Source organism: Galleria mellonella, unplaced genomic scaffold, assembly GCF_026898425.1.
Source record: "Galleria mellonella isolate WM207_F2 unplaced genomic scaffold, CSIRO_AGI_GalMel_v1 utg121, whole genome shotgun sequence".
NCBI classification, from domain to species: Eukaryota; Metazoa; Arthropoda; class Insecta; order Lepidoptera; family Pyralidae; genus Galleria; species Galleria mellonella.
Genome location: NW_026441983.1, coordinates 2,728,096 through 2,752,839, shown reverse-complemented (window position 1 = coordinate 2,752,839; position 24,744 = coordinate 2,728,096). Strand labels below are relative to the sequence as shown.

General features: G+C 39.7%; 1 protein-coding gene across 4 annotated transcripts in view; it reads right to left on the bottom strand.

Annotated features, from left to right (window-relative positions):
* Positions 1-899: 899 nt before the first annotated feature.
* LOC113510131 (uncharacterized) overlaps positions 900-24,744 on the bottom strand; it is a 33,746-nt gene continuing 9,901 nt past the window's right edge. For all 4 annotated transcript variants that reach the window (XM_052898562.1, XM_026893559.3, XM_031910583.2 and 1 more), the window contains exons 2-9: positions 22,779-22,858; positions 20,665-20,763; positions 10,562-10,693; positions 9,202-9,276; positions 7,618-7,694; positions 6,515-6,602; positions 5,276-5,438; positions 900-1,966 (exon numbers count right to left, since the gene is read on the bottom strand). In XM_052898562.1, the coding sequence (XP_052754522.1) occupies positions 5,301-5,438; positions 6,515-6,602; positions 7,618-7,694; positions 9,202-9,276; positions 10,562-10,693; positions 20,665-20,763; positions 22,779-22,850 (681 nt within the window). In that variant the 5' untranslated portion in view covers positions 22,851-22,858 and the 3' untranslated portion in view covers positions 900-1,966; positions 5,276-5,300. The remainder of the gene's footprint in view (positions 1,967-5,275; positions 5,439-6,514; positions 6,603-7,617; positions 7,695-9,201; positions 9,277-10,561; positions 10,694-20,664; positions 20,764-22,778; positions 22,859-24,744) is intronic.

The following is a 24,744-nucleotide window of genomic DNA, read 5'->3' as shown; positions in this document are numbered from 1 at the left end:
CCCTTCCCCACCAATATACCCTATTAGGTCGACCTCCACGCAGTTCCCCCTGAAAACTATAGTGATTGAGTTCTGGAGGTACAGTGATTGTTGAATTCGTCACGGTGGGCTAACTGGCCTGTTTTCATTCTCATCTATCACCCTTCACTGGTGCTCCGCCAGCGTATCCCGTCAGCGCGGGCGGGGTTACCACACAATAATCACCCATCAAAAAAAAAACATTGATATTAATAATAAAAAACAAAATTGATTGATTTGTCCTCATTTTCCAAGTAGCTTAAAATACTTGTGACCAAATTTAAATAAATGTTATTTCTATTTCTTACAAAAATTGAAATAAAGCATCGAGTACCGTCATACAATATTCACTTGATTATTGGCTTTCATTTCTCCCCCAGCTATTGTGACGGTAAATGGGTCAAATACAGGTTAATAATGGGTAATTTGAAACGCACAGGACTGTGGGGGACATTAGGGAGTTTTGATAGAGTCGTGTTTGATGGCTGTATGGATTTACCGTATTTGATATTTTGTAATCTATGCTTATTAATTACAGACAATAGACAATGTAGACGAGGCAGATATAATCTATGGAATGACAGGGTAAAACAAATGGTGGCGTGATAATACTACTATAATATACCAGAGGGAGACTTTGTACAAAAGTCGATTGCTTGGGTACCTCTGTCCCATTCGTGTTTCAACCGTGAAGCAGTTGTGTTTGCATGGCTGTGTTTAGGTTTGAAGGGTGGGATATGGCGTGAATTTACAGGGTAAAGAGGAATCTGCTTGGATCCTTCCTGAAAGGAAGGACTGCTTCACGGTATAAACACGAATGGGACAGAGGTGCCCGAGCAAACGATCTTAATTCAAAATGAGAATGACCAAAATAAAACATCTTTATAAATTGTCACATTTATTAGTAGGATTGTAGTTACAGAATTATTTACATTGTGGGACAATTGGGACATCCATTTAAAACTGTGCAATTACTGTCCCATCATCATTGCTGCTGTATTCTAACACCAAACTTGAGCACAAGACCTGAGCTGTCCCGTGGGGACACCTGGGACATCATGGGCATATTTATATATTTTGAATAAGAAATATCCAAATATCTTTATAAACTTTCACATTTATTAGTCAAGAGTGGGACAAATGGGACACTTCATCTAATTATTAAGCGTTATTTGCAATTACTTTCGTTTGTCGATTCATTCATCCTACCACGACGCAATACCAACTTGAGCACATCATTAGATCTGTCCCACGGGGACACCTAGGACACATATCATAAACGTTATTATGACCATATTTAATTATTTTGTATAACAAATAACCAAGCATCTTTATGAACTTTCACATTTTTAGTAGTATTATAATTTGTGGGACAACTGGGACATGCATTGAACGCTACAGAATTACTGTCATTGTTATCATCTTTACGGTTTGTCAATCCAACCGATCCTACAACATTCTGATACCAAAATGAGCACATAATTTGATCTATTCCATGGGGCCACCTGGGACACATGTTACAAACATTCTCGTGAGCATATTTAATAATTTTGAGTATTAAATATTTAAATATTCATTGAAGCATTCTGGGACAGTTGGGACATTTGTTAACGCTGTAGAATTGCAATCACTCTTATCATCTGAGGTTTCCCTGGAGACACCCGGGACACATAGTGCAAATATTTTGTGACCTTATTTATTTAATTTTATTTCCAAATATTTTTATAAAGTTTCTTATTTATTAATATTTTTCTAATAAATTACATTCTGGGACAATCGGGACATTTATTAACGTTGTGGATTCGATGTGAACTTCGTCACTACTACGGTTTGTCGACCCAGCCGATTCTGCCGCGTCCCAGTACCAACATGAGCACATCATCTGAGCTGTCCCCCGGGGACACCCGGGACACGTGCCACGAACGTTTCCTCGGTTTAGGTGTTGGTGCTGAAAAGATAAAGTACAATTTAGAATAAAAGAAAAATTAATGAAATAAATTTATTCATTCCCGTTTGTTGGCAAAATACCCTGTTTTTTTTTTCAATTGTTGATAATAGAATGGTAACCCCGCCTGCGCTATCGACCTACATACATCTTCGCCTATCATCCCTCACTGGTGCCCCGCCAGTGTATACCAATAATCCAGGTGGGGTCACCATTCCATTATCATTTGTTAAAAAAAACCTTTATTCACCTTCACGAACACAGAAACGTTTTAATTTAGGCATACAGCACGTCTGATGGTAAACGGTTACAGTAGCCTATGGATACCTGCAACACTAGGGGTGTCATGTGCACATTGCCAAACCTGAAGAAAGCTTAGTATATCCTTTTTGAAAAACCTCATACTATATCTTCTTGGAAATCATTCAAAATCGACTTCGATACGGCCTCATAACCTTCTAGAAATGAGCATATTCCTTTTTAAAAGGCCGGCAGCACACCTGCAATGCCGTTGGTGTTGTGGGTGATCATGGGTGACGGTAGTCACTTACCATCGGGTGAACCGCATGCACGTTTTTTTTTTTTTTTTCTGAATGTGTTTGCTGTTGGCCGTGTGTGGCCTTTACAGCTTCACCGGACGCGAATGCAGGGGCGAGTGCTGATGGCACTCCAAGCCCGCGAGAGGGGAGCGACAGAGGTGTCGACTCTTTCTTATGGACTGCGGTGTGTGTGTGCGCCTAAGGGCGCCAGAGTGGCTCGGCCTCGGCTTAGGCCACCGCACTTCGACCCCCGTCGAGGGACGGCGAAGGGTCGGTACGTCTGGGTGGGTGAGATTGCGACGCGGTTGTTATGCGCTCGGGCGCAAACCTGATCGCGCGCGGACCGTGTGTCGCGAGGGTTCTTCGCCCCCGCCGGCGGGGGCGGTGTGTGCGATGTGTGGGTGTGTTTGTAGGGGCTCTTGTCGAGGGTTCCGCGGTAGGTAGGGAGGGAGACGCGTTTGCCGTCGTAGTTGGATCATCGGGGTCCAAGAGTGCGTGCCTCGGGCGACGACGTTTTGGAGCGACGTTCTCTATGGGGGGTTTGTATTTGACCGCTCTTACTATGAGCGGATTTGAATGGGACTCGGCTGAGGCGAAGTAGCGTCGAGACGCCTGCTTCATAAATTGCCTTATAGTGGGTATTTTGAGGTCGCGGTGTAGATCCACGTTGCGCACGTACCACGGGGCGCCCGTGGCCCGTCGCAGAAATTTATTTTGCACCACCTGAAGGGGGTGAAGTAATGAAGGAAGGGCGTGGGCGAAGACGACACTAGCGTACGTCATCACCGGTCTTATACATGCTTTATAGAGCGTCAGCTTTGCGTTAAGCGACAATTGGCTGCGCTTGTTAATAAAGGGATGGAGGCGTCCCAGTATAAAATTGGCCAGGCCTCGGACGCGCTTAAGATGAGATGCGAAACTCAACTTGGAATCTAGTGTCACGCCTAGGTATTTGGCTTCGTTCGTCCAGGGGACGGGCGTGCCAAACAGCTGAATAGAGGCGGGAAGGGATGGTTTTCTTTTGGCCGTGAAAAGCACGGCGGCGCTTTTATCTGGGTTGACTTCGATGCGCCATTTTCTGAACCAGTAGGCCAGCTCGTCCACCGCCCGTTGAAGCCTGTTGGCTGCACAGGCGGCCGACGTGCTGTCCACATATAGGGCTGTATCATCAGCAAAGAGGGCGATTTGCACTCGGGGCTGACGCGGGATGTCGTTGGTGTACAACGAGAAGAGGGTGGGGGAGAGGACAGCGCCTTGAGGGACGCCGGCTCTAATCGGTCGTGCGCTGGAACGCACTCCATTGACGCGATAGCGATATGACCTATTGGACAAGAAGGCTCGTATGATGTGCACGAGCCTGTCTGGCACTCCCATCTTGTGCAGTTTGAAAATCAAGCCGCTGTGCCAGACTTTGTCAAAGGCCTTCGCTACGTCGAGAAACAGGGCACATGTGACCCCGTTGGATTTCAGGTGTCGGGCGTTGAGGACGTGTTCTACTACACGATGTACTTGATGAACAGCTGAGTGCTTGGCTCTAAAGCCGAACTGCTCATCGATCAGGATGCCTTTGGACTGTAGCCAGTCTTTCAGGCGTGCGAGTATTAGCTTCTCATACAGCTTCCCCAGCGAGCTGAGGAGACTGATGGGGCGAAAACTGGTGGGAAGGGACTTATCTTTCCCAGGTTTGGGAAAGCCTACGACATCGGCTTCTTTCCAAGCATCTGGAAAGATGGCATTGGTAATTGCCGCATTGAAGATCGCTACTAGAAGTAGCAGAATGGTTTCTGGCAGACTCTTAAGGAGTCTGTTAGAGATACCGTCGGCACCGGGTGCCTTTCGGTTGGGGGTTCCTTTGATGAGTGTTCGCACCTCATCCAGTGTAACGGGGGGGAGTGACTCTACTGGAGGGATCGACAGGATTCGCTCCACCTCGGATTCTACCTTCTCTAGATGATCATCGGGCACCGGAAGGGTACTCGGCATGCATTGGGCCTCTAGGCTGTCTGCTAGGCATTCAGCCTTTTCTTCATCAAATAAGGCCGGACTGTTGTTTGTTCGGACTAAGGGCGGAAGGTCGGAGTAACACTGGTCTGTTTTGAGGGTTTTGGCTACTCGCCAGTACGCGGTATGGCAGGGGGTGAGTTCTTTGGTGAACTTATCCCATCTGTCTCGCCGAAGTTCCGCTATGCGACTCTTTACTTCGCGCTGTAAATCTCGCAGGCGGGTTCGGTTCTCTTCTGAGGGATAGCGGTCATACGCTCGTGTGGCTGCATTCTTAGTGCGCAGCAGAGCCCTTACATCATCAGGCAGGTTCCATCTACGGTCGCCCGTATCCGGAACCTCCCTGGAGCAGTCCTTGACTGCCGACTGCAGGTGCTCTGTTAGCGCGTCAATGGCTGTAGTCGTCTCCTCGATAGATTCGACTACGTCCGGGATGCGGTCCAGTACCGGAGAGTTAGTCGACTCGAGGACTTTCTCGAGCCGGCTCCAGTCCGTGACCGTTTTAAATTGAGGCGCCCCGTCTGCAGGTGGGCCTAGCGAGAATGTGACGGGGCGGTGGTCGGAGATGAGTTCGGCATGGACCTCCATAGAACTCAGCCTTAAGGCTACGTTCTTTAGTAGGGCCATGTCGAGGATGGAGGGCTGATGAGCAGTGTTTGCCGGATAGTGCGTGAAGTGCACTGGGGGAAGGATGTCGAAACCCATGGAGAGCGAAAGGCGTTCCAGGGTGAGCGCATGCACGTTTGCTGTCTGTATTATAAAAAGAACTTACCGCCGTTTGCACGGCGCGGTGATCGCTATCTGTGCGAGAGGGACGCACTGCGACGTCGGCGCACGAGAGAGCAGGACGACAATATAATGTGCAGCACCGCCAGGGAAGCGTAGATCGCAGTTTGGTACCGGTGTAACCACGCTGTTATCGTTTGCCGACAATCCTGGGCAATAAATTATTTGTTACAATCGCCGTGTGCTCCCGGCAGAGAATGGGCCAGCCCTTCTTTTCCCGCGGGTGTCGTAAGAGGAGACTAAGGTAACTTAATGGTCGAGAAATGGGCAGTAACGTCTTAAAACATCACCAAAGTCGAATTGCGGTTGCCAATCCGCCTGCCAAGTATCAGTCCTATTGCTTCATCACGATGAGCTAGCTGACCTGCCTTTTCATCCTCGCCTATCATCCCTCACTGGTGCCTCGCCAGTGTACACCATAAGCGTAACCGGGGTTACCATTCTATTATCATCCACTAAAAAAACTTGCATTCACCCTCACCTATCATCCTTCATTGCGATTCCTGAGGACTAAAGTGTTATGCCTCTGTATCCTGTAGTGTCACTGCTATATCCCACCCTTCAAGCCGAAACACAGCCGTGTAAATACAACTGCTTCACGGTAGAAACACAATGGGGTAGAGGTACCCAAGCAAACGACTCTTGTATCAAGTCTCCCTCTGGTAGCATTCCTTTTCAATCATATCTACTTATTCTTATGGCAAACCTCTGAATATTTCATATATATATATATATTATATTTGTACAACTTAGAATGGCAAACAAGCTCACGGCCCACCTGATGGAAAGTGGTAACCGTCGCCTATAGACATGAACAGTTATGTTATTGTGTATGTATATAAATAATAATGAGTAATATTTACATTATTATATGTTTTACATCTCCATATTTATAAATGATAGAGTTTTCATCGTGCCTCCGAACAAACTGTTTATAATTACTCCTCTCCATCCAAAGGTTGCCTGCAAGAGATCGCTCTTAGCGATAAGGTCGCCCATTGTTTTCTTACTGTGATCATTTCTTGTAATTGTTTATATTCATAATAAGTTTACTATTGTAATCTTTTGGAGGAAACAACAAAGAGTATCTATCTATCTATTTCATTAATAGAGTTTTACTTCGAGTTTACCTGCTTGCACGTAGAGGATTGAGATATAAACCCATCTCAAGAGATCAGGTTCGAGTCCTGACAGTTAATAACCTTTTTCCAGTTCAGCATCTTACCTTCTCATACAGCTGGCTGGAGGTACAGTTGTCAGGGTACCCAGCCGGGCCACAGCAGGACCATGGCGGCTTCCTTTCTGCCTTCACTCTAATAATTGTATAAATGCAATAAAACAATCTTGAAGGATAGAAGGATGGACAACAGCACTAAAACCTTAAGGGTTTTGCCTTTTGATGAACTTTAGTTTTTAATAGTAACTTAACTCGGCTTTGCACGGGCTGATAGAATTTTCGACAATAATATATAGCTTATGTTCATATCATTTAAAGAGAAATAATTCTTTCATACATTATTTTTGGGTAACTTGAACCGTTACGCAGCGCACGCAACGGAAGCTCTCAAATATGAATAATTTTCCCCGTTTTTGCAACATTTTTCACTGATACTTCGCTCCTATTGGTCGCAGCGTGATGTTTTATAGCCTATAGCCTTCCTCGATAAATGGACTATCCAATAGAAAAAGAATTTTTCAATTCGAACCAATAGTTCTTGAGATTAGCGCGTTTAAACAAACGAACAAACTGACGGGCCACTTCATTAGAAATGGTAAAGGTCGTCTATAGTAATAAACAATACTATAGAGATCACTAGTATATACATAACTCCCATATTTTTCATGCATTATTATTCCTGAGCTCTGTGATTTCGGCATAGAATTGGCCTTTCCTTTCCCGTTGTTGTCGCAAGAAGCGAATAGTCGACGGATAGGCAGCAGTGTCCCTCTTAATGCATCACTGAAGTCTAACTGCAGTCATCAATCCAAATATCAAGCCTGGCAACTACTGGCAAAACATCCCAATGACTAAAAGATCAATCAGCAGCGACAGTTAATGTCTAAAATGATGATGATGATGGGATGCCTCTGTATCCTGTAATTTCACTACTATATCCCGCTCTTCAAACGGAAAACTACAAGAAACCACAGCACACAGAGTTCTGTCTGCTATGAATTGAGAAAAATAGCAACTGATGGTGTATGTTTCGTCCTCTTTTTACTAATTATGTTTGCATTAGACGAAAAGTGGCGACCATATGATTTACAGTTTTTATTTTATCATTCCTTGTTCTTAGCTCCTGAGCAATTTAGAATGTGAACACTTACGTGACGTCACTATCACAGCAGGCGAAAACCAATCGGAGAGCGTGCGTCCATTGTCCGTCTTGCTCTAGGAGACCTTTCTGGGGGCATAGAAGCAGAATTCCATATTTAAATAATAATTTTTAAATTACGAACGCTTAGAACGGGAAGATGAACGACTGACGTAATCTAAAAGTCGCTTTTATGGGAGATAGAAATGAGAATCGTCTGTGCGTATGAAAAAATGTCCATCAAATGGTGTTAAATTAAGGTCGTAAATATCGACTCCTTAAGTAGCAGGTAGGTAAACAACGAAAATAAAACTGCCGCCTTTTAACTGACTTCAAAAAGCAGTTTGTTTTTGAAGTTAGTTAAAAAGTTGTGGTTGTTGTTGAAGGGTCTCGCGATTGATCACGACTAGCCCTATTTACATTTGTCTTAAATCGGTGTAGATTATATTTGGATGGAAGAACATAAATAGGAAGAGAGTTCCACTCCTTGGTCGTGCGCATCATGCGAAGGAAGACACAAATCGCTTCGTGCGTATGTATGCGACGTAAGCGTGGAGGCTCCCGCTCCGTTTGTTCGTCTAATGCCGACAGAGTGGAGGAGAAATCAGGCCATGCAGTTTTTGAACATATTTTTTAAAAATTTTTCTCTTTAAAAATACACCATTAATAATAAAGATTCTTTTTTTCATTTACGAGTTTCCTCTTGTCGGTGCAACTAATCCATGCATCTTCCTCCAGCCAGTTCTATCCCAGGCCATATCCTTGACTTCCCCATACTATATGACACCTAGTGTTTCTTTTATCTGTCCCATGTTGTTATTCCTCGGTCTTTCCCCTCCTCTTTTGCCCTCTATTTTTCCTTCTACTATGCTCTTAAAAAAATCGTCATGTCGTATAAGGTGGCCCAGCATTTTGTCTCTTCTATTCTGTATTATTTTGATTAATGATAAATTAAATAAAGATTGTGTCCCATAAAAAACCGACTTCAATTGTGATGAAACCAAGTATTTCGATTGAAAAACTAAAGTACTAAACCAATTTTGATTATATTTCTATGAGACCAGTGCATAAATCTATCATTTAAGATAAAAAAAAAATCCAATTGTGGTTTATAAACGATGCAGTTATGAGGTATCAGACATAAAAAAAATAACTGAATGGTGAGTCCTCTTCTTTTTAAAATCGGTTGAAAACCATGGCGTCGTTTGTTACTTTAGATTTAATACTTGGTCATCACATTTTATCAAGCGAACTGCTTCGACATTAATTTATAGTAATATAAAAAATATATTTGTAATTTATTTGTTTATTTAAACAATTTTATTGACCAATTGAAAATATGATACAAAAGGCGGACTCAATGCTAGTAGCATTCTCTACCAGTCAACCTTTGGGGTGAACAGTGAATCACGGACGTAGTACTTCATTATTGGGATAGGTAAAAAAAAATGTATTATATTTAATGAATTAAGCTGCAAAATGAAAATTATTAATTGGTAGTGAACACCGTCCGGTGTTAAGTCCGCCAAATGTACATAGAATTTTACTGTGCATTAAAGTTAAATATAAATAAACATAAATAAATAAATAAATTTACCTCGGTCAAAGTAGATGAAAAATAGTAGAATAGGGCACACTCCAATAGCAGTAAGAGCAGCATTAAAGTTGAATACTGAAAAAAAAAATACATTTGACAAGGGACACTTTTCTTTAATCGAGAGAATCAGAGGGAGACTTTGTACAAAAGTCTATTGCTTGCGTACCTTTGTCGTATTCGTGTTTCTACTGTGAAGCAGTTGTGTTTGCATGGCTGTGTTTCGGTTTGAAGGGTGGAATATGGCGTGAATTTACTGGGTACAGAGGAATAACACCTGAGTCCAACGCAATGGCAACGCATGGGGGGTATCATGGGCGAAACAGTATATTATGTCCATGGTACTGCTCATGTCTATAGGCGACGGTTACCACTTTCCATCAGGCGGGCCGTCAGCATGTTTGCCATTCTAAGTTGTATAAAAACAATGGTATAGTAACCCCGCCTGCGTTAACGGTATAAAAAAAAAAATACTGGCGGGCCACCAGTGAGGGATGATAGGTGATCGTTAAGCAAGTCAGTTATTACCGGCATTTATCGATAATAATAAAAAAATCCACAAAACAAAAACCGACTTTAATTCTGGCAAACCCAATTAAATTAATTTAAAGATAAAAAAAGAATTTTTCAAATCGGTTCACATCTGACGGAGTTATGAGGTGACAAAGATAAAAACCAAAAAAAACCGTACCACTGAATTGAAACTTAAAGAACTAAATATTCTCACCGTAGCTTCTGAATACGCAAACATTTTGTATATATATATATATAGTTGAAGATTCCTGCGTATATATATATATATATATATATATATATATATATATATATATATATATATATATATATATATATATATACGCAGGAATCTTCAACTGTTTCTTAGAAACAGCGATCTCAATAATCTTAACACTAGATACAAATACAAACTCACTGTTCCGAAGCATCGTTTGGAAAAAGTTAATAGGTCTCTTATGGGAATGGGCATTAAATGTTATAATAAGGTACCGAAGAATATTTCGGATCTGCCTTTTGATAAATTTAAAACTGTTATTAAAAAACACTTATAGAACAAACACTCTAAACGATTACTTGAATTACAAGCGTGCATGGTGTTAGTCGACCATGCACGAGCTTTTAACGACCATGTAATTTTAGACATAGTACATTTAAATAAATACACATAACGTTAACAGAGATTTAAAAGAGTAACTGTTCAGTTTCTTGCGGGCTCTTCACAACAGATAACAACTTTCCGAACTCTGCAGTACATTAAAAAAAAAATGATGATTTAAAAGTGTTTGTAAACATATCTATTTGAATTTAAAAACCTCCTTCTATATGAAATTGGTTAAAAACTACTCACCATAAACAGTAAGAACTGTGAGCGACTCACGGCACCGTACAACCCCATGAGTGAGATACAGAATACGAAGCCGGCCACCGCGGCCGTTGCCACCCCCACCTGCACAGTCAGCGCTTCAGGCCCCAACAATGTCTGTAACAAACAGAAATAAAACAGTCTTTAATCAAATAGACTAGCTTTCAAACTATTTTTAATCGACATCATATAATTAAAGATTATGTTTCACAGAAAAACTGGCTTAAAATTGTACATTTAGTTTAGTAGCTTACACATATCGTGCATGTGTACGTGTGCGTGCATGCGTGCGTGTGTATGTGTGTGTGCATACGTGCGCGCGCGCGTACGTGCGTGCGTGCGTGCGTGCGTGCGTGGGGTGCGCGCGTGCGTGCGTGCGTGCGTACGTGCGTGCGTGCGTGCGTGCGTGCGTCCGTGCGTGCGTGCGTGCGTGCGTGCGTCTGTGTGCGTTACATCGCTAGTTTCGTCCTAATATTCATAATTATTCTTGAATCAATATTTATATATCCATCCCCATTCCATATTGTTACAAATCATGATAATTCTTCGTAACAGTTGTTTTTATGAGTGCACTATATAATTGTCACTGGCAATAGATTGGATATATATTGGATTCAAGAATTAGTAAGTATTGCAAGTTACCAGAGGGAGACTTTGTACAAAAGTCGTTTGCTTGAGCACCTCTGTCCGATTCGTGTTTCAACCGTGAAGCAGTTGTGTTCGCATGGCTGTGTTTCGGTTTGAAAGGTGGGATATTGCGTGAATTTACAGGGTACAGAGGAATAACACCTGAGTCCTCAGGAATGGCAACGCATGGGGGGTATCATGGGCGAAACAGTACACTCTGTTACGTCCATGCTACTGCTCATGTCTATAGGCGACGGTTACCACTTTCCATCAGGTGGGCCGTCAGCTTGTTTGCCATTCTAAGTTGTATAAAAAAAAAAAACTTAATTATAAGTATTATTGAATAATATTTTTTTTTAATCTATCGCCTAGTTCGGAATGCAATTTCAGCTGAGAAGAACAGGCAAGAAACACAGCTGTTGCTTTTGTCAAATAAGAGTTAAGCGTTCAAGAAAAAAAAATGACAGAATAAAATGACTATCACAAACTTCGTGTTGATAAAAGAAAGATAAAAAAAAGGTACAATCAATCATAATATTCTTGATAAAGATAAATTTATTTGCATAAACATGTGTGGGTTTTTTTATTATATTCTAGTTCTGACATGTTTTGCCAAGGTTAGCGTGTAAATTTTTTGTTTGGCGTACTGTAGCATTACAAAAAGAGCTATTGCAAATCATATAGTGTTGATATAATAAAATAAATGTCAAAAATTTAAGCACTAGTAGGCAAATGTCAAAAAATTTAAATAACATTCGAAAAGAGAGTTTTTTTTTATTGGATGAAAATGGAATAGTAACCCCGCCTGTGCTAACGGGATACGCTGGCGGGGCACCAGTGAAGGGTGATAGATGAGAATGAAAACAGGTCAGTTAGCCCATCATGATGAATTCATCAGGAATTAACCATGATAGTTTTCAGAGGGAACCGCGTGAAAGTCGACCTGGTTGGGTATATTGCTAGCAATGGGATTCTCAGTCTCCATTACTAACAATCCCTTTCCCCCTCGAAAAGAGAGTTAGGTGTATGTAATCAATACTTATAATAAATCTGTAGAGAGGTCAATTCTGTACATGAAATATATTACCAAAATAACTATCAGCGGGTGATTAGTGATCGATACTGATGACATAAAATGCAATCAGTAAAATTTTTGTCTGTCTGTCTGTATATTCGTTATAGAAACAAAAACTACTTGACGGATTTTAACCAAACTTGGTACAATTATTCTTCATACTCCTAGACAGGTTATAGTATATTTTTCATCGCGCTACGATCAATAAGAGCAGAGCAGTGAAGGGAAATGTGTCTGTTACATCAAAACCACTCAACCGTGAGGAAGGGCATAGGCTACTTATTTTAAAAAACGACTGAAACGCGGACGATGTGGCGGGGAACAGCTAGTTATAAATATAAGTATATTTTATTCAAAATTTTTAATTCATTAATATTGTAATAGCATTTGTCAATTAGTTTTTTTTTTAACAAATTTATGTTTTAACATTTGTATTGCTCTGGAATTTTATTGTAGACTTTTGGAGCCATACATGTAGATCTTGAATCCATCCCTACTAGTAACCGTTCACGAGTATGACGGATGAGCCAGTAGTAGCAGTTGTAGTGATAAAATATCTATAAATCCAATCTGTAAGTATATTTTTTCAGATAAAAACAGAATTCTCCAAATCGGTTTAGAACTGACGGAGTTATTAATATTCCTTTTTAAAAGGCCGGCAGCACACCTGTAATGCCGCTGGTGTTGTGGGTGATCATGGGCGGCGGTAGTCACTTACCATCAGGTGAGCCGCATGCTAGTTTGCCCCCTGTGTTGTAAAAAAAAAACATAAAAAAACAACCGAATCATCTTTTTAACTACCTACATCTTTCATTCTGAAACTTCATCTTTTTTAAGCGGCTTCAAAAAGAAGGTGAGAACCTTCTTTTTGAAATATATATATTATATTGTTCGTTTCAGAATTTGAATTTATTTTTTGTTTATGTTACCTAAGAACCCCATCATTTATACATCAATTTGGAAGATCCATCTTTCACCTAACAGGCTATACTTTCAGATTGGTCTCATAAAAACTTTGTCCAATTCAATTAAATTAAAAATAAAATACTTTTGTTTTAATGGGTGAAAATGGAATGGTAACCCCGCCCGCGCTATCGATATACACCAACGAGGCACCAGTGGAAGATGATAGGTGAGGATGAAGCAGGTCAGTTAGCCCATCGTGAATAATTCCACTAGAATTAACCACGATTGATTCCAGGGGGAACCGCGTGGAGGTCGACCCGATAAGGTGTATTGCTATCAATGGGTCAGTTAGTTAGTCCATTACTAGCAATCCGTTCACTCTCACACAATAGTTCTTTTTTTTTCTTTTTTTTTTGGTATGGTAACCCCGCTTGCGCTAACGGGATACGCCAACGAGGCACCAGTGGAAGATGATAGGTGAGAATGAATCCAGGTCAGTTAGCCCATCACGATGAATTCATCAGGAATTAACCATGATAGTTTCCAGGGGGAACCGCAAGGAGGTCGACCTGGTTGGGTATATTGCTAGCAATGGGATTCTTAATCTCCATTACTAACAATCCCTTTCCCCCCACATAATAGTATTAACCCATTACATAATTGAAAGTAATTCAACAACAAATAGGTATATTGCATACAATACAATCAATGCTGCATACAATAGCGGGGTGAACTACTGTCCCGGATCACACGGGTCACGCTTTGTCCGGGAACTGCGCCGTCACCGGTGACCCGGATAACTATAATAGCCGGTAATAGCTGATCATTGTCACTATTATGAGGTACGATGCGTTTTTGGGGTAATTGACTTTATCCACATTCTAAATATTATACCATATTTATTTGTTTACGTTATTCTTCGTAATTGCCACAATTATAAATTTAGGCTATCGATCTTTATCTAACCTACGAAAGGAGGGAAATACATTTTAGGCTCTTTTTAAAAGATTAAAATATTAATAAGCCAATGAATGAATGAGTACACTTTATTTGCATTATACAATATAGGGAATAAGCGAGACAATTAATAAATGTAACGATACAGTTGTATAAGTACAGTGAGCCAGTCTTATTGCTGAGAGCAATCTTTACAGGACAACCTTAGAATAAGTGCTACATAATAAAGACATAATTTGAGCAAACATCCTTTCTAAAACGTGACCGAATACCTAAATGTCAATATTAAATTATGATATATTATTATTTATAACATAATGTGTATTTTTAATAATGAAAACACTGTATTTCTTTATAATCACTTTATTAATTATTTCCTTACATGTTTCTAATATAATATAATTTGTTTCTTTATTCCCAGAGACTTAAATCTTTTACAACAAATATAGAGCTCCAATTAAAGACAATTACCCTTAAAGCTTGTTGAAAACTGTGATAATTGCGATGCAAATGCGGCTAAACTATCATATATTTATAAGGACGACGAGATAAGTAAAATACATATTACGTTTTCAACATCCATTTTACTAAATTTGAATTGAATCCACAGAATGCATTATATTTTTAATAATAAAAAAGTATAAGTGGCCAGTACGTGCAACAAGAAAAAGAGTTCATTCTTACATATTAAATTGAATATGCAACAAAGCTTACATCTATTTTTTTTTTCACAGAGACAAGACCATAGATGAAACACATAAAGGTTGAGTCTGTCCTTTTTTACTTCAATAATTTATTTATATTATATTGTAATAAGTGTGACAATTTAAATTTTATAATTTGTAGTCGTCATTATTGGCATATAGTTATCATTATATCGACATGTAGTATAACTAATTTATAATGTTATTTTTATTAAATTATAAAAATTCAAATGTTATTATCTTTGTTATTATTTATTTCATTAATTTAAAAATTATAATGTAAATATTGACTTGCCTGTTACGGGTGTGAACCCCTTCCAAACCATACTACAACATACCAATACATATTGCACAATAGCTGTTCCCACACACAAATTCCCAGAAAGAATGAAGACACACTTTACAAAGGAAATTGATAAAAGGGAATATCACAGGGCGGTGCAAAGCCAGTATGTTTTAAGTATGTTTTACGACCTCCACGTGATTTCCAGGGGGAACCACGTGGAGGTGGACCTAATAGGGCATATTGCTAGCAATGGGGCTGTCAAACTCCATTGCTAACAATCCCTTTCCCCCCAGCCCTTCCTTATTAGCACGCTAATAATCCGATTTTAAAAATTCTTTCACCTATAAATAGTATCTCATACATTGCTAGAGCGTAATGTGGCAGCGTAACTTATACCTATCTACCCGTGCGTAGTCGGGGCGGATCGTTTTTTTTTTTTGATGGGTGAAAATGGTATGGTAACCCCGCCTGCGCTAACGGGATACGCTGGCGGAGCACCAATGAAGGATGATAGATGAGAATGAAAACAGACCAGTTAGCCCATCATGATGAATTCATCAGGAATTAACCATGATAGTTTCCAGGGAGGACCGCGAGGAGGTCGACCTAGTTGGGTATATAGCTAGCAATGGGATTCTCAGTCACCATTACAATCACATTTAACAATCCCTTTCCCCCGAGTTGTTTGTTTATTAGACATACGTAACATCGTTTATCTATTTTTTTGTTCCAATTTAAGTCATTGACTGTTTTTTTAGAACAAAATGTATCGGCTTAGCTTGTTTGTATGCAAGTATTGTTGTTGGATATAAAAAAACATGTATATGTTTACTTTATATACTAATTGACGCAGAAAAAAACACGAGAAACAGCTTGTAAATAATATAAAATATTCTTGTGTAAAAATGTTTTATTGTTAGTGTAGTTATTTCAATATTTGTTTAATGTTTTAGCATTAAAGACTTGGGTCGTTTTTCCACGATTGCATTTTACTATATATATATATATATATATATATATATATATATATATATATATATATATATATATATATATATATATTTCGGCGGCGGCATTTTCCGGCGAACACCTGTAAGTAATTATAAGCGTGCGTGATATGACAGACACACGACCTGTTGAATTAAATATGCATAAATGGCGGTACAAAAATACTCTTGAGTTTTTTTTTTTTTCATATATTTTACCTGTTACTGTCACCTAGCTATTTTTTTATACAACTTAGAATGGCAAACAAGCTTTTTTTTTTTTTTTTTTTTTTTTTTTTTACAACACAGGGGGCAAACGAGCATGCGGCTCACCTGATGGTAAGTGACTACCGCCGCCCATGATCACCCACAACACCAGCGGCATTGCAGGTGTGCTGCCGGCCTTTTAAAAAGGAATATACTCTTTTCTTGAAGGTTATGTTGTCGTATCGGTTCGGAAATACTGCTGCAGGAAGTTGATTCCAAAGAATGGTTGTGCGTGGAAGAAAGTGCCTTGAAAAACGCACGGTGGAAGACCGCCACTCGTCCAGATGATTGGGATGAAACTTTAGTTTGTGGCGGGTTGTACGGTGGTGAAAATCAGCAGCAGGTATCAATCCGAACAATTCCTCAGAACACTCCCCATGATAAATTCGGTAGAAGATGCACAGAGATGCAACATCTCTGCGCAGTTTCAGTGGGTCGAGTCGGACAGTAAGGCGTTGACTATCGATAATTCGAGCCGCCCGACTTTGAATGCGGTCTAACGGAAGGAGTTGGTACTGTGGCGCTCCTGCCCACAGGTGAGAACAGTATTCCATATGCGGCCTGACTTGGGCTTTATATAATTTCAGGCGGTGTTCTGGCATGAAATATCGTCTCACCCTATTGAGTACTCCTAACTTTTTGGAAGCTATCTTAGCCTTCTCCTCCAGATGACCGCAAAACTGGACGTCGCAAGATATATCAACGCCCAGAATTCCTAGACTCGACTTTTTATCAAGGGAAGTGCCCTGAAAGTGAGGAGATACGACAAACGGCGTCTTTTTTGCGGTAAACGCGCAGACTTGTGTCTTTTTGGGGTTAAATTGGACAAGATTTTGTTCACCCCAGATCGAAACTTGATGGAGTGAAGTTTCGATTTCAGACACAAGTCTATTCCGGCACTCATCGGTATGTGCCCGCGAGATCTTTGCATGACCGGTATATAATGTATCTCCTGTACTGTCGTCTGCATAGCAATGAATATTACTTATCTGTTACATATCATTGATATGCAGAAGAAACAGAGTCGGAGATAGTACACAGCCTTGCGGGACACCAGCATTCAAAGGTTTTAAATCAGAGCATGCTCCGTCGACTACGACCTTAATGCTACGTTCCTTGAGAAAACTGGCGACCCAAATGCACAGTCTCGCAGGCAACCCAAATGAAGGTAGCTTTGAAAGCAGCGCTCTATGCCACACCCGATCAAAGGCCTTCGCGATATCCAGACTAACTGCTAAGGCCTCTCCCTTACTCTCGATTGCCACTGCCCATCGGTGTGTTAAGTAAGCTAAAAGATCACCAGCCGAACGTCCCTGTCGAAAGCCGTACTGGCGATCACAGATCAGCTGGTGCTCTTCTAGGTACCGGAGCAGTTGACGGTTAATGATGGATTCCATAACCTTCGAGAATAAGGAAGTGATAGCTATGGGCCTATAGTTAGCTGGATCTGAGCGATCTCCCTTTTTAGGGATCGGATGCACCAGAGCAGTCTTCCAAAACTTTGGGACTATGCCCGATGAGTAGCTAAGCCGAAAAAGACGCGTAAGAACCGGAGCCAACTCTGGTGCGCACGTCCTAAGCACAATTGGAGGAATACCATCAAGCTGACGGCCCACCTGATGGAAAGTGGTAACCGTCGCCTGTAGACATGAGCAGTACCATGGACATAACAGAGTATACTGTTTCGCCCATAGTGCTGTATCCCGCGGATTCGCCCATGAGCAAACCATGATGTAAAATACTTTATAACCGTTTTCAAAAAATCTATTACCAAATGTAGGAAGAATTTTTGAAGCCTGACATGTAGGTTTGGAGTTTAGCGCATTCCAATAAACTCCTCGTCGTCATCACATCAGCCTTTAACTGTCCACTGCTGAACATAGGAGGCCCTTAGGAGTTTTGTTTGTAGTTGCCACGCTTGGCAGGCGAGTTGGCAACCGCAGTTTAGGCTTTGGTGCTATTTTAAAAGGGGCTGCTGCCCATGCCTCGACCGTTTAGTTCCCTTAGTCGCCTCTTACGACACCCACGGGAAAGGAAAAGGTTTTTTTTTTTGATGGGTGAAAATGGTATGGTAACCCCGCCTGCGCTAACAGGATACGCTGGCGGAGCACCAGTGAAGGGTGACAGATGAGAATGAAAACAGGCCAGTTAGTCCATCATGACGAATTCATCAGGAATTAACCATGATAGTTTCCAGGGGGAACCGCGAGGAGGTCGACCTGGTTGGGTATATTGCCAGCAATGGGATTCTCAGTCTCCATTACTAACAATCCCTTTCCTCCCTTAAAGGAAAAGGTTGGCCTTCTATATGGTGATCACACGGCTCATAAAAAAAAATCGAATCCTCAATAACCTTCTGGATTTATTTACCTACTACATGAATCGACAGATATCACAACGAACAGAGATTAAGGATTGGCATTTTTTTCGAAAATGTTAAAATTGGCAGCTAGCAACAGATTTCAACACAGATTTTAACATATTTCTGGCCAACTTTTTCAATTTTTTATCCTCAATAAAAATCGAAAATTAACCGAATTAGTTCAGCTGTTCTCGAGATTTGCTTTTGCTACCCATATAAAAAAAATGGCATATATGATGGGAAAGCCCAAACTACTGAACCGATTTTATTAAAATGTCTATCAATTAATAGATCAAGACATATATCATCAATCATATGTCTATGTCTATCAATCGATCAATCTGTAAGTATCTCCTTTTAGATAGAAAAAAGAATTAAAAAAAAAAATTACAACTGACGAAGTTATAAGATAACAAATATATATAAAAAAAAATACAACCTCCTTTTTGATGTCGATTGAAAAGAAATAATAACCAAAAGAAGGCCTATTTAAAAATAGCGGTGAAAAATTTTTAAATAAAAACAAATACATTTAGCGATATATATACCATATATATATGAATTTAATATCGTGTTTGATTTTCAGTAGCAAATACCATGATAAAGGAGGTCACGAGTCGCGATCGTGACAGGCAGTGATATGCCCGTTCAGCATATACATATATATATATATATATATATATATATATATATATATATATATATATATATATATATATATATATATATATATATATATATATATATATATATATATACAGATATTGATGCTTATTAGTACCTACCTATATATTATACCTATAGATTTAACCAGTGCGTGTTGCCAGTGATGACTTACGGAACCGAAACATGGTCCTACATGATTGCCAGTATGCAAAAGCTTCGAGTTACTCAGCGGGCTATGGAGAGGTTATTTTTTTTTTATTGGATGATAGTGGAATGGTAACCCCACCCGCGCTATCGGTATACACCGGCGGGGCACCAGTGAAGGATGATAGGTGAGGATGAAGTAGGCCAGTTAGCCCATCGTAATGAATTCAACAAGAATTGTTCAAGTTGGTTTCCAGGGGGAACCACGTGGAGGTCGACCTAATAAGGCATATTGCTAGCAATGGGGCTGTCAAACTCCATTGCTAACAATCCCTTTCCCCCCTATGGTGAGGGCTATGCTCGGAGTCTCTGCGTGATAGAATCCGAAACGAGGATATACGCAAAAGAACTAAAGTAACCGACATAGCCTGAAGAATAAGCAAGCTGAAGTGGCAATGGGCTGGTCACATAGCTCGAAGAACCGACAACCGATGGGGAAGAAAGGTTCTTCGTACGGGTAAACGCAGTGTAAGACGACTCCCCCACTAGATGGAGTGACGACCTGAAATGTGTTGCAGGGAGTCAGTGGATGCAGGTGGCTCAGGACCGTTCTTTATAGCAGTCTATGGGGGAGGCCTATGTCCAGCAGTGGACGGATAATGGCTGAAATAATGATGATGACGATGGTACCTAGATAGTATATCTTATTATTAAAATGAAATTACAACTAGACGATATCTGTAAATGAGTAATATTTAAGCAAAACAGATATCAGTCTTTTTTTAATAGACGTTAATGGACTGGTAGCCTCGCCCCCGCTATAGGTATACAATGGCGGGGCACCAGTGAGGGATGATAGATGAGGATGAAGTAGGTCAGTGACGAATTTAGCAATAAATCAATCACGATGGTTTCCATGGGAAACTGCGCGGAGGTCGGACCTAATTGGGTATATTACTACCAACGGAGCTATTTAACCCCATTACTAACAATCCTTTTCCTCCCGGTAACTCAAGTTAGACTAACTTAAAAATTTATGTATGTTTTATATAGATAAACCAAATAAACAGTTTGTATTTCATTAGTTTTAACAACTTCTAGCGGTTACCTTTATGGCCGGCGTGCCTGCACTCTGCACAGCATTGGACAGGGTGCTCGGAGACGCTATCATCCATAGACTAAACGCGAACAGAGCAGAGCAGCATATCTGGAACAAATAACAATGATATAGAGATATCGAAAACGAATGTAATATAAATAGGACTCTATTTTCCGCGCTTAGCCTCTCATTTGGGTCGTTGTGCGTATGAGCCGTTGTCCCATTCGTGTTTCTACCGTGAAGCAGTTGTGTTTGCATGACTGTGTTTCAGTAAGTACTTCATATTATTCTCAATATATATATATATATATATATATATATATATATATATAAACAAATGTATATATGTATATCAATAATTACTAGTAGCGCATTAAAGTATTCTGACACTTCCCTATAGTTGACTGGGAGAGAATGCTTCTAGCATTAAATCCGCCATGTACATATATATGTACTAATGAATAAATAAATAAATAATTTAAACGGTGATATCCACTCGTCCATGATATGGTGCGTTCTTGAAGAAATTATAAACGGAAGGTCAAGTTGAAGAAGCCATTTGGCGTCAAGGTTCACGCTGAATACATTATTTGGACACCATTGTCGAGGACAGTGTTTATTACTGTCGGCCCTAGGCAAGGACAAGGACAAATTACAAACTGATATCAAATCTAGGCGTGGGTGGGTCGGTATTATTTATAAAACCAGATTGCTTGGGTACCTCTGTACCATTCGTGTTTCAACCGTAAAGCAGTTGTGTTTGCATGGCTGTGTTTCGGTTTGACGGGCAGTGAATTTACAGAGTGCAGAGGAATAACACCTGAGTCTTCAGGAATGGCAACGCATGGGGGGTATTATGTGCGAAACAGTATACTCTGTTATGTCCATGGTACTGCTCATGTCTATAGGTGACGGTTACCCCTTTCCATCAGGTGGGTGTCAGCTTGTTTGCCATTCTAAGTTGTATAAAAAAAACTTAGCCACCACCGCTTTAAACCTATAATTTCTATTTTTAAATTTGGCATGAATTCGTAACCTTTACGGATTTCAGGCACCACTGTCCCGATCGTGCTATAAGACAGTGAATTTACGGGGTACAGAGGACTTAAGTCATTTGTACAAAAGTCGTTTGCTTGGCCACCTCTGTCCCATTCGTATTTCTACAATGAAGCAGTTGTTTGCATGGCTGTGTTTCGGTTTGAAGGGTGGGATATGGCAGTGAATTTACAGGGTACAGAGGAATAACACCTGAGTTCTCAGAAATGACAACGTATGGGGGGTATCATGGGCGAAACAGTATACTCTGTTATGTCAATTGTTTGCCATTCTAAGTTGTATAAAAAATAACGATATGTCCTTTTACATTATTTTGTTTATTTATTGTAACTAGTTATTTATATCTCTAGAGATATTTAAATAGTTTTATTAACCAAAATAAGGTGCAAATGGCGGACTGAATGCTAGCAGCATTCTCTACCAGTCCACCTTCGGGGTGAACAGTGAATCACGGACGTAGTACTTCATTATTGGGATAGGTAAAGAGAATGACAACTAATAATGTATACAAAATAAATATTTTGTTTTATAACAGAGGGGTGAAACGAGCATGCGGCTCACCTGATGGAAAGTAACATGAATCAGCAACATACATAACATAAAATGATAATTAGAATATACATACATAAATATAATTTCATAAACAGTATTTATATATTTTTATGTATTTGTGTATGCGTTTATATGCATGTATATATGTTTATATGCATATATATATATATATATATATATATATATATATATATATATATATATATATATATATATATATATATATATATATATATATATATATAATTATTATATGTATCACATCTCCCATATTTAGAAGTAACAAAAGTTTATTCGTGCCTCCCACCAAATTGTTTATAATTACTCCTCTCCATCCAAAGGTTGCCTGCAAGAGATCGCTCTTAGCGATAAGGTCGCCCATTGTTTTCTCATTGTGATTATTTCTTGTAATTGTTTATATTTATAATAAGTTTACTATTGTAATTTTTTGGAGGAAACCATAAAGAGTATCTATCTATAAAGGAAGGATACATAAGTAAATTTTAAATACATACCAAAGTAACACCGTTTATAATTATTAGCACTGAAGCGGCAATTTTAGACGTGCTGGTCGTTTTCACTTCCATTTTTAAATCTGGAACAAACAAAATTGTGATTTAAAAAAAATAATTGTGAATCATCCAGCTAATCAATCAGAGAAGTAAAACTGGCTTTTTTTCTATGATTGACAAAGGGGGGGGGGGGGTGTTATTAGTACAGGAGGGAGGCTCCATTGCGAGCAATATACAGAGAATGTCAGCTCGACGTCCACATGGTCTCTTCTGGAAATCATCGTGGTTAATTCTTAATAAATTCGCCACGTTGGGTCAATGGACGTGACTACATCTTCATCATATCTTCGTCACTGGTGCCCCACTGGAATTTACCGATTATGATTGTATACATATTAATAATAGAACATTTTTTTTTTGTGGCGCAAAAAAACGCTTGAAGCAAAGCAAAATCTTTTTTTATGCAACTTAAAATGACAAACAAGCTGACGGGCCACTCGATGAAAAGTGGTAACCGTCGCCTATAGACATAACAGTAACATGGACATAACAGCGTATACTGTGTCGCCCACGATATTCCTTATGCATTGCCATTCCTGATGACTTAGGTATTATGCCTCTGTACCATGTAATTTTAGTACCTTATTCCAATCTTCAAACCGAAATTCAGCCATGCATAAATAACTACTTCACGGTAGAAACACGAATGGGACAAAGGTGGGGGGAAAGGGGTTGTTAGTAATGGAGACTGAGAATGCTATTGCTAGCAATATACCCAACCAGGTCGACCTCCTCGCGGTTCTCCCTAGAAACTATCATGGTTAATTCCTGATGAATTCATCATGATGGGCTAACTGGCCTATTTTCATTCTCATCTATCACCCTTCACTGGTGCTCCGCCAGCGTATCCTGTTAGCGCAGGCGGGGTTACCATACCATTTTCACCTATCAAAAAAAAAGTGGGACAAAAGTACCCAAACAAATGACTTTTGTTTAAAGTCTCCGTCTAACACTCTATCTACTCGTAAACACACGTTATTGAGTTCTATATAATGTGTCAACGAATCATCAGGTACATGATGATTGAAATTTCCAAAAAGCAGATTTTTGGAAGTAAAATATATTTGTACTATCGTATTAAGTATATTGACAGTAAAATTGTACGACAGTTAATTTTAAGCGCGTTTAGCGCTTTATTCCCATTGATTCAACCTACAATTTCCATTTTTAAACATCTCAATTCGTTGTTTACATCGAACAATTTTAATATTTTTTTTTGTGAAATTGTTATTTATCTATGGTTCTTAATGATGCTATATGTCAAACTGTGAAGCGTTTGACACGTTGTGACCCAAATACCTGGGAAAGTAGCAAGGTCATCGATCATTAGGGTCACAAATATTTGTGATAATGACGCCTAAATGGCTGTGTGTTTTGTATCTACTTAATCAATTCTTTATCTATGTTGACTCACGTTGTTTACACTGAAAACTATAAACAATATTTGAACTTTGTAAAAAAAATCGAATTCGAATATTAATTTTCAAATTTTATGTTCGAAAATGAATTTACTAATAAATTTGCTTTTATATTCTCATTTCGGGTGTATTTTTTTTTTATCTTTATTACCTCATAACTCCGTCAATTGTAAGGCGATTTGGAAAATTCTTTATCTAAAAAAAACTTACAAATTGGACTATTCCCATAGTTAGCATAATTTTTATCAAATTCTGTGTAACCGTCAACTGCTCCGGTACCTAGAAGAGCACCGGCTGATCTGTGATCGCCAGTACGGCTCTCGACAGGGACGTTCGGCCGGTGATCTTTTAGCTTACTTAACACACCGATGGGCAGTGGCAATCGAGAGTAAGGGAGAGGCCTTAGCAGTTAGTCTGGATATCGCGAAGGCCTTTGATCGGGTGTGGCATAGAGCGCTGCTTTCAAAGCTACCTTCATTTGGGTTGCCTGC